Here is a 10,052-nt window from a genome sequence, read left to right as displayed (position 1 = left end):
GAAAAAAAAAAAAAAAAAAAAAAGGAAGAAGGAAATAAGGAAGGGAGGGAGGAAGAAAGGAAGGAAGAAAGCTGGAAAGGCTATATTAATACCAGACAAACTAGACTAAGATGGAAGTATTATTAGAATCAAAATGGGTCCATACATCATGAAAAAAATGGCTGATTTGCCAGGAAGACGTAGCAATTTTAAACTTGTAAACACCTCGTCAATTAGCCTCAAAATACGTAAACACTGACAGCAATAACCCAGAGGCTTAAACCCCAGGCCCCAGACTGCACATACCTGGCTCCAGGCCCAGCTCAAGGGTCTCCTCCGGCACCACGTGCACCAACATGGCCAGGAGGAGGAAGAGGAAGGCGAAGGTGAGGCAGACTGAGCGCTCGCCCCCCTCCTCTGCACTGAAGTACAGCCGGGTCACGGTCAGGAACACCTTGCTGGGGGCAGGGCTAAGGAGGCCTCCAGTGCCTGTAGTGACCCCTCCCCCATCCACCACCCCCAACCAGTGACCCCCCAACTCCAGAGCACTAACATGGAAGTTCAGGCTTGGAGTCCTGGGAGCAGAGGAGTGAGCTGCCGGGCAAGCCCAGGACACGAGGCTTACTGCTGTTCAGGCCTGTGTCATCAGCGAGCAGGCGGTCCTGAGCCAGGCCTCCAGCTTGGCCTCATCACACTGCCCGTGGTCAGTTAGAAATGGCCAACTCTGTCTCTGTCTGTCTGTCTGTCAGGAGGTCAAGTCTCCCTGACTCACTCAGCCTCCTGGCTGAATTCACAGCTCCTGAGTTTCCCGTTCCTCTGAGAGGCTAAAAGAGATACCAGTCTCTATCTCCAATCTGCCCTTCTTTGCAAGCCCATTCCACAAGGACATTGTCTCTGACTTGGGTCCTCAGAGTTACAGTTTTGCCTCTGCTCTCTATGCAGCTTCTGAAAAAAATTACAGAAGGGACGTCTCTTTGCCAGCCCCTGCATCTGTTCTGGACTGCTGAGTTGCTTTGACCCAGAGAATGGACAGGGGTTGGGTGGACCGACTTCAGGCAAAGCCTCAGGAGGCCTGCAGTGCCGCCTTTTCCTTCCTGGCCGCTGTGGTGAGGAAGCTTGCTCTAGACCGCTGAAAGGCAAGCCCACTTGGAGCAGATATGAGGCAACCCAGCTGAGCCCTGGCCCAGGCAAACATAAAATAGTGACTGCTTTACACCACTGAGTTTCTGGGGCGACAAGGAGCCTGGGGTCCAGCTTCCACACGCCTCCACCTTCCCCACCTGGGGAGCTAAGAGGAAGGATACATAGAGAAGGCGATGGTGAGCAGGCACCAGAACACAGCGATGTTGGTCTCCTTGGCCGGGCCCAGCACATAGTAGTAGGCCTCTGTGAACAGGTACACACCACCCGAGTACACCGCGAAGTCCACAAACCACTGGTACTCCAGGAAGAAGCGCAGGACTGTGGGGAGGATGCAGCTGAGTCCCCAGCTTAGCCCGTCCAGGATGCTCCCCCCACCAACCCCACCAAGGTGTGAGCCAAGGGCCAGGGGAGCTGGGGACCCAGCTGTTACCGAGGGCATCAACGGCTGTGAGGGGACAGGTCTCCAGCTGGAAAGGGGTGTCACGAGGCACGGATAATGGCTTGTCCTCACTATAGCCATTGGCCCACCTGGGAGGAGGGGGGAATGTGTCAGAACAGCATCCTCCATCCTCCCCTCCCCTGGCAGTCCACCCCACCCCAGCCTGAGAGGCTCTACCATGTCACCCTCAGAGCACAGGAGGCCTAGGAGGTACCTTCTCCCCCAGCCTGGGTGTCCTCTGAATGCCAGGGTGGTGGCCACCACCCACCCATAGGGCTGGCCCACAGCAAACTTCCAATAAGCATTAGACGCCAACTGGAGGCAACCAGTGAATGACAGTGACCATCTCCTCAGCCTGGGGTGTCCCCAATTCTCCTGTGCCCAGAGCAGTGCCTGGAAGTGGGCAGGTAAGGCCCTGTGCCCTCATGGCCTCCCCTGGAAGGGAGCCACTTACCTAAGACTGGGGGTTCACTCACCGCTCCTTCCTGCCTCTGGGCCTCTGCTTCCCCGCCAGGGCCCGAAGCTCTTCCTCGGAAGGGTGCTTGTATCGGAAGAGACTAAGGGCAGAGACAGGCAGTCAGGAAAGGAACTGCCATGTGAATTGCCCTAGAGAGTTCACAGTTTCCACCAGATTCTCAGAAAGGGTCCGAAACCCAAACCGGGACAAAAAGAGTTTCGGGAAACAGATCTACAGCTAGAGTAGGGATGAAGGAGAGCAGGAGTGGGGGAAGCAGCTGTTCTTCTGAGTATTTAGATGGTCTCAGCGATGTGTACAATCTGTCAAAATTGATCCAACTGTGTACTTCAAATATTTGCAGATTACTGTACGTCAATTACATCTCAACAAAGTTGTTTGTTTGTTTTAAACAAAACAAAACAAAACAAAAAAACCTCACCTTTCAGGGCTTGAGGCGGGGCTAGGAGAAAAACCAGGGAGGGCGGGGCCTTAGGGGCTCCGCCCACCGCCCGGGGAGGGGGTGTGGCTCACCTGCCATTGCAGAGCAGCCAGCGCGCGAAGGAGCAGTGTGGCGCAAGCCTGTGCATGAGGGTGGCGGTGAGCAACGTCACCACCAGCTGCACTCCAAGGACAGCCTGCGGGGAGGAAACCTGAAGGGCAGTGCCAGCCAGAGGATCACAAGCTCCCGCCTCGGAAGCCCGTCTATTTATAGAGACTCTGGGGCCAGGTTGTGGAGGCAGGGCCACCCTGGCTCAAGCTGCTTCTTGGGGAAAGGTCCTGGGGTGGGCTCAGACCCAACCCTGCGAGCCCCAGCAAAACGCACGTCCCTCCCCACCACCTGGCTGGGGTGTGGGGCGGCGGAGAGCACGTGCTGGAGCAGACACTGGGGCTCGCTTTCCTCCTTGTGCTACGGATTTAAGGATTTAAATCTCCCCAAGCCTCAGTTTTCCTCATCTGGAAATGGGGTGCTTCCTATTTTGTTTCGTGTACTCTCACGACCACCTTCTGGACCTACAACGAGCCGGGCACACCCAGTGGAAGCGCTCTTCTCCCACGGTCCCACAGATGCAGTTTTTGTAACTGTGTCTCAGGTGAGCTTGTAGTTTCAACGTTCACCCAGGTGGCTCTGTCCCCCAAGTCTTTCCCATCTTAAATTATCCCTGATAATTGAAGTCACCCTTTCTCCCTCTCCCTCCCTTTGTAATCAACCAAGGAGGAAAGCGATCTATTTCTGGCCCACTACCTGTTTCAGGATAAAGACTTACACATTTGAGTGGGATGACTTTTTTTAATTAGGAATTTTCTTACCAAGTTCTACTAACAAACTTTTAAACAACAATTCATAACACATTTTCATATACTTATTTTAAAACGTTTTAGAAAAAATGTTTTTGGTAATCAGTCTGAAGCTGGGTTTTCCTGCTTGAATGCAGTAAATACCAATTTGCTTTCGTAATTATGTAAAATTAAGTGCTCAGGAGGGCTGTCTGCTAGTATTATGGTATTAACAACTAAAATGAAATAAAGATTACATTAATATTAAAACTAATTGTTAAAATTATCCTTTAATCAGGCAAAAATAAGCTAAATTTAATAGGGAAAGCTCTAATGTGATGGCTATCGGGCCTAGCACTGTAATTCAGAATGACTGCTGAGAAATCCATCATTAAAATAAAAGACTAATAGGATATTTTCTTTATGCTGTGACTTGTAAACTGAGGCCAGGAACGTTTTTTCAGTAATGAGGTGGGGCGTCATCTTTCTGGTCTCACTGCTCACCCTCCCCCCACCCAAGTGCAGACTGGCTAGCAGGCATTAATGACCCAGAGCACAGTTGGGCCCCTCAAAGCGGCCCCGCCCTTCCTCCCAGGACCCCTCCTCCACTCCTCCCTGGAAACCCAGCACCTCCCAGCAGCTGCTCCCCAGTCTCCCTGGCTCTCCAGACACCTCTCCCTTGTGACCCATCATCCCCTGGCAGAACCTCTCTGCCGAGCTCGCAGACCATGCCTCCTCCAGGCCCTTCCCTGGAGGCCCCAGCACCCACCCATCACTCCCATGGACACTGCTCTCGGCTCCTCCAGGCAGCCCAGGCCCTTCCCAGTCTCATAGTAAACGTCCAACTCCGCTCCTCAGCCCACAAGGCCAGGCGGACCCAGCTCAGGACCAACCCGCCTCACTGCCTGGCTCTCTCCCCCGGCGTCCTCTGCGCCCAACCATTCGGGTCTCAGAGACCCTCCCAGACCCCCGGGCTCTCCATCGCTGACCCCATTACCCTTGGACACCTCCCAGGGAGGAGACCCATGGTTCAAACTGCGATCCCAGCACTTGGAGAGGAAGGACGTTAGAAAGGAAGGAGAGGGAGAGAGAGGAAGGGAGAAGAAGAGGGAGGAAGGATGAAGAAGGAAGAGAAGGGAAGGAGGGAAGACATGCATCCCTCCACCTAAGGCTCCCGAGGTCTGTCCAGGGATGTTTCTCACCGCCCACCCCCAGCAGCCTCCAGTCTTAGGGTCCACGCTCTGCAGATCTCCAAAGATCTCTGAAGCATCCCATCAGCCCATGTCCCTCCTCTGCTCAAAGCTCTTCCCTGGATCTGTGATCCCAGAATCCTGCTAAGTAACATCAATGCGACTTTCCTCCCTCCCGTTTCCGAGAGCCCTTCCCCTCACCTCCCACAACATCCCGCACCCTGGAACGACATCCACTTTCATCAGCCCCTTGCATCAATGCTCTTACTTCAGACCCACCTCCAGCGCCCCTCCTCGGGGTCACCCCCCACCCCAGGCAAGTTCAGGCCGCCTTCCTGGCCCCTCCATCCTGTCTCTCCCTCTGTCCAGTCCTAGGGGCTGGGGGGTCTCCGCCCTCGCCCAGCACCAGCCTGACCCACAGGGGCCAGGCTAAGCTTTAAGAATAAACTCAATGGGTTGGACCCAGAACTACGTGAGACCTGAGGGTTCCAACTGTGCTGTCTCCAATTCTGGGACCCTCCCCCGCCCTGAGCCCACCCAGATCCCCTCCGCATGGCCCCCTCCTCTCAGGATTCTCCCTGGTCCTTCGGCACACCCCACACCCGTAGGGAGCCCCAATGGACCGTGTCGGCGTGGCCCCCACGCTCCCGCAGGACACCATCCCCAGAGTGGGCCCCGGGGGACCCCAGATCTCCCTCACGGGGCTCCGAAGGTGTTCAGATCCCCAGTACCCTCCACGGGACGACACCCTCAGCAGGACCTCAGGCCCCTAGAGGGCCCCCCAGAGACTTGTCAGAAGCCCAGAACACTCAAGGCCTTCCAGTTCCCTTGTACAACCTCCGACCCCCTCATAGGTCCCGCAGTGAGACCCTGACCCCAAACAGGGAAACACGGCCCTCAGCGCGATCCCAAATCCCTCAGAGACCTCAGTGCCCACAATGGGATCCCGGTCTCCTCGGTGTCTCCCCGGACCCCCCTCGGCGGAACCCCTAGCCCTTCAGGGGCCCCCATGCTAAGAGTTGCCGGCTTACCATGTTGCCTGCTGGAGCGCTGTGCCGGGACCCATGGGCCTGGAGCTCGGAGCCCCGCTCGGAACTCGACCAATCAACCAGACTTTGGTCTGACAAGCAGCCCACCCAACCAATCGTCAGGCTTGGAGCCGGGGGGGGGGGGGCAAATCAGGAGGACAAGGAGTCTCTCGCATTGCATGCCGGAAGTTGTAGTTCAAAGTTGCTCAACGAGCTCCTACCGGGGTCTCTGGGACCCCAGGGTGACCGGTGTCTCTGAGTCTCAGTCTCCTCACCTGCACGTATTTCTCACGTTTGAGTGGAATACACTTATTCAACCAATCACTGTCTCCCGCTGGGGATTTCTGAGCGTGGAACTCCCTTGATCAAGAATATTTGGTGGGGGCTTCCCTGGTGGCGCAGTGGTTGAGAGTCCGCCTGCCGATGCGGGGAACACAGGTTCGTGCCCCGGTCCGGGAGGATCCCACATGCCGCGGAGCGGCTGGGCCTGTGGGCCATGGCCGCTGAGCCTGCGCGTCTGGAGCCTGTGCTCCGCAACGGGAGAGGCCACAACAGTGAGAGGCCCGCGTACTGAAAAAAAACTGGTTAAGAATCTGCCTGCATACATGGGTTCGAGGCCTGGTCCAGGAAGATCTCACAGGCGGCAGAGCAACTGAGCCCGAGCGCCACAGCTATTGAGCCTGCGCTCTAGAGTCCCCGAGCCACAACTACTGAAGCCCGTGGGCCTAGAGCCCGTGGTCCACAAGAGAAGACACCACAATGAGAAGCCCGCACACTGCAACAAAGAGTAGTTCCCGCTCGCCACAACTAGAGAAAGCCCATGCTCAGCAAGGAAGACCCAAGGCAGCCAAAAATAAATAAATAAATAATAAAAAATAAATTAAAAAAGAACATTCGGTGGCCCTCAATGACTAGATTCCAGTTGCTCAGACTGAATTCAGACCCCTCTGCCTGACTTCAATCTGCCGCCAACACTATTGTACGCGCTATAATACAGCTAGCCACAGGCCACACTTTCTTATATCTCCAGGCCTCTGTAAATGCCATCTTCCATCTTGGGGTGCCTCCTTCCTCCCCCGCTCCCCCCTTTTTTTTCACCTGGCAAAAGCCTTATTTATCTCTATCAGCCAGAACCCTGGTTGCAAGCCAAAAAAAAAAAAAAAAAAAGTCCAACTTAAATGGGCTCCAGCAAAAAAGGGAAAAATTTAGCTAACGTAACAGAAAACTCCAAAAACATTGTCAGCTTCAGGCGTGGCTAGATCAAGGACTAAATGTCAGCCTCAGGAATCTGATGTTTTCTGTTTCAAGGCTTAAAGGAAAGGGCTTCGAGCCCAAGTTTTTCAGCTCTGTTTCTGTGGATAAGTATGTTTGCCTGAGTGTGGACATATTATGTGGGTGTGACTGTCTGAGGGTCTTTATGAGGCCTGTGAGTGGATCATGTTTAGTTGTGGTTTTTTTTTTTTTTTTTTTTGCTGTACGCGGGCCTCTCACTGTTGTGGCCTCTCCCATTGCAGAGCACAGGCTCCGGACGTGCAGACTCAGCGGCCATGGCTCACGGACCCAGCCACTCCGCGGCATGTGGGATCTTCCCAGACCAGGGCACGAACCTGTGTCCCCTGCATTGGCAGGCGGACTCTTAACCACTGCGCCACCAGGGAAGCCCAGTTGTGTTTTTTTTTAAGGAATAACAATTTTTAATATTGGTTCATTAATTGTCACAAGTGTACCATATTAATGCAAGGTGTTAATAATATGGGAAACTGGGTGTAGGGTATATGCGAACTCTCTGTACTATGTTCACAGTTTTTCTGTAAATCTAAAATTGTTCTAAATTAAACAGTTTATTTAAACAAAAGCCTAGATTGTGTATATTTTTTTCCAGCGTTATTGAGATACAGTTGGCATATAACATTGTGTAAGTTTAAAAGTGATGATGTGCTACACATGTATTACAAAATGATTGCCACCATAGGATTGGTTACCACCTCCAGCACCTAATTATCTTTTCTTTGTGTGTGGTGAGAACATTTAACACTACTGTCTTAGCAACTATCAAGTACAACAAGGAGAATGAAAGCAGGGGACTTCACAGTGAATAAATTATATTTTGGGGACTATGTCTCTTTACTTCTGTCATCTTTGATCATTTATCTGACAGACATCCCCATGGTAAATTTACTAGTTTTCCCTTTGTAATGAATAGGTATCTTATGGACAGGTACTTCTTGACCAAATATCTTGTTTCTCATCATACCATAAACCTCTAATTTTAGCATCTATTGATGATTTTTTTTTAAATTTTTATTTATTTATTTTTGGCTGTGTTGGGTCTTCGTTGCTGCACGCGGATTTTCTCTAGTTGTGGCTTCGGGCTCTAGAGCGCAGGCTCAGTAGTTGTGGCGCACAGGCTTAGTTGCTTCGCGGCATGTGGGATCTTCCTGGACCAGGGCTCGAACCCATGTCCTCTGCAATGGTAGGCGGATTCTTAACCACTGCACCACCAGGGAAGCCCATTAATAATTCTTTTTTTTTTTTTTTTTTTTTTTTTTTTGCGGTACGCGGGCCTCTCACTGTTGTGGCCTCTCCCGTTGCGGAGCACAGGCTCCAGACGCGCAGGCTCAGCAGCCATGGCTCACGGGCCTAGCCGCTCCGCGGCACGTGGGATCTTCCCGGACCGGGGCACGAACCCGTGTCCCCTGCATCGGCAGGCGGACTCTCAACCACTGCGCCACCAGGGAAGCCCCCATTGATGATTCTTGATTGCAACAATTATTCCTGTGTGTTTGCTTAATGGTAATTTTCCACTTTTAAAAAAATTTTATTTTAATATTATTTTTTATACAGTAGATTTTATTAGTTATCTATCTTATACATATTAGTGTATATATGTCAATGCCAATCTCCCAATTCATCCCACCACCACCACCATCCCACCCCCCTCTTTCCCCCCTTGGTGTCCATACGTTTGCTCTCTACATCTGTGTCTCTATTTCTGCCTTGCAAACTGGTTCATCTGTACCATTTTTCTAGATTCCACATATATGCGTTAATATATGATATTTGTTTTTCTCTTTCTGACTTACTTCACTCTGTATGACAGTCTCTACATTCATCCACATCACTACAAGTGACCCAATTTCGTTCCTTTTTATGGCTGAGTAATATTCCACTGTATATATGTACCACATCTTCTTTATCCATTCATCTGTTGATGGGCATTTAGGTTGCTTCCATAACCTAGCTATTGGAAATAGTGCTGCAATGAACCATTGTGGTACGTGTATCTTTTTGAATTATGGTTTTCTCTGGGTATATGCCCAGTAGTGGGATTGCTGGGTCATATGGTAATTCTATTTTTAGTTTTTTAAGGAACCTCCATGCTGTTCTCCACAGTGGCTGTAACAATTTACATTCCCACCAACAGTGCAAGAGGGTTCCCTTTTCTCCACACCCTCTCCAGCATTTGTTGTTTGTAGATTTTCTGATGATGCCCATTCTAACTGGTGTGAGGTGATACCTCATTGCAGTTTTTTTTTTTTCTCATTGTAGTTTTGATTTTCATTTCTCTAATAATCTGTGATGCTGAGCAGCTTTTCATGTGCCTCTTGGCCATCTGTATGTCTTCTTTGGAGAAATGTCTATTTAGGTCTTCTGCCCATTTTTTGGGTTGTTTGTTTTTTTAATATTGAGCTGCATGAACTGTTTATATATTTTGGAGATTAATCCTTTGTCCGTTGATTCATTTGCAAATATTTTCTCCTATTCTGAGGGTTGTCTTTTCATCTTGTTTATAGTTTCCTTTGCTGTGCAAAAGTTTTTAAGTTTCATTAGGCCCCATTTATTTTTGTTTTTATTTCCATTACTCTAGGAGGTGGGTCAAAAAAGATCTTGCTGTGATTTATGTCAAAGAGTGTTCTTCCGGGCTTCCCTGGTGGTGCAGTGGTTGAGAGTCCGCCTGCTGATGCAGGGGACACGGGTTCGTGTCCTGGTCCGGGAAGATCCCACATGCCACGGAGCGGCTGGGCCCGTGAGCCATGGCTGCTGAGCCTGCGCGCCCGGAGCCTGTGCTCTGCAACAGGAGTGACCACAACAGTGAGAGGCCCGTGGGTGTTAGGGAGTGTTCTAATTTCATTCTTTTACATGTAGCTGTCCAGTTTTCCCAGCACCACTTATTGAAGGGACTGTCTTTTCTTCATTGTATATCCTTGCCTCCTTTGTCATAGATTAGTTGACCACAGGTGCATGGGTTTGTCTCTGGGCTTTCTATCCTGTTCCATTGACCTATATTTCTGTTTTTGTGCCAGTACCATATTGTCTTGATTACTGTAGCTTTGTAGTATAGTCTGAAGTCAGGGAGTCTGATTCCTCCAGCTCCATTTTTTTCCCTCAAGATTGTTTTGGCTGGATCGTGTATAGTTGATTGCCTTGTCTCCGTGGGTGTTTTTGTCTTTGTATATGAGCCCATGTGGATGTCCGTTTGCAGGGGATTAACTATTTGTGACTTTGGTCCTCTGGACTCAGAGCATTGGCTTGAGAGAGTG

At 50.9% G+C, this 10,052-nt stretch overlaps 1 protein-coding gene across 3 annotated transcripts in view; it reads right to left on the bottom strand.

The window, feature by feature from the left end:
- Positions 1-5,557, bottom strand: part of TMEM161A (transmembrane protein 161A) — a 9,831-nt gene extending 4,274 nt beyond the window's left edge. For 2 of the 3 annotated variants that reach the window (XM_029215756.1, XM_029215758.1), the window contains exons 1-6: positions 5,515-5,557; positions 2,550-2,653; positions 2,038-2,118; positions 1,553-1,650; positions 1,284-1,440; positions 286-437 (exon numbers count right to left, since the gene is read on the bottom strand). In XM_029215756.1, coding sequence (XP_029071589.1) covers positions 286-437; positions 1,284-1,440; positions 1,553-1,650; positions 2,038-2,118; positions 2,550-2,653; positions 5,515-5,517 — 595 coding nt within the window. In that variant the 5' untranslated portion in view covers positions 5,518-5,557. Of the gene's footprint in view, positions 1-285; positions 438-1,283; positions 1,441-1,552; positions 1,651-2,037; positions 2,119-2,549; positions 2,750-5,514 lie in introns of those variants that run through there. The other variant, XM_029215757.1, reaches the window with a different exon arrangement.
- Positions 5,558-10,052: the final 4,495 nt, after the last annotated feature.

Source organism: Monodon monoceros, unplaced genomic scaffold (assembly GCF_005190385.1).
Source record: "Monodon monoceros isolate NGI ecotype Baffin Bay Population unplaced genomic scaffold, NGI_Narwhal_1 Super_Scaffold_12, whole genome shotgun sequence".
Taxonomy (NCBI): Eukaryota; Metazoa; Chordata; class Mammalia; order Artiodactyla; family Monodontidae; genus Monodon; species Monodon monoceros.
The sequence above is the reverse complement of the archived record's forward strand: the minus strand, read 5'-3'. Positions and strand labels throughout refer to the sequence as shown.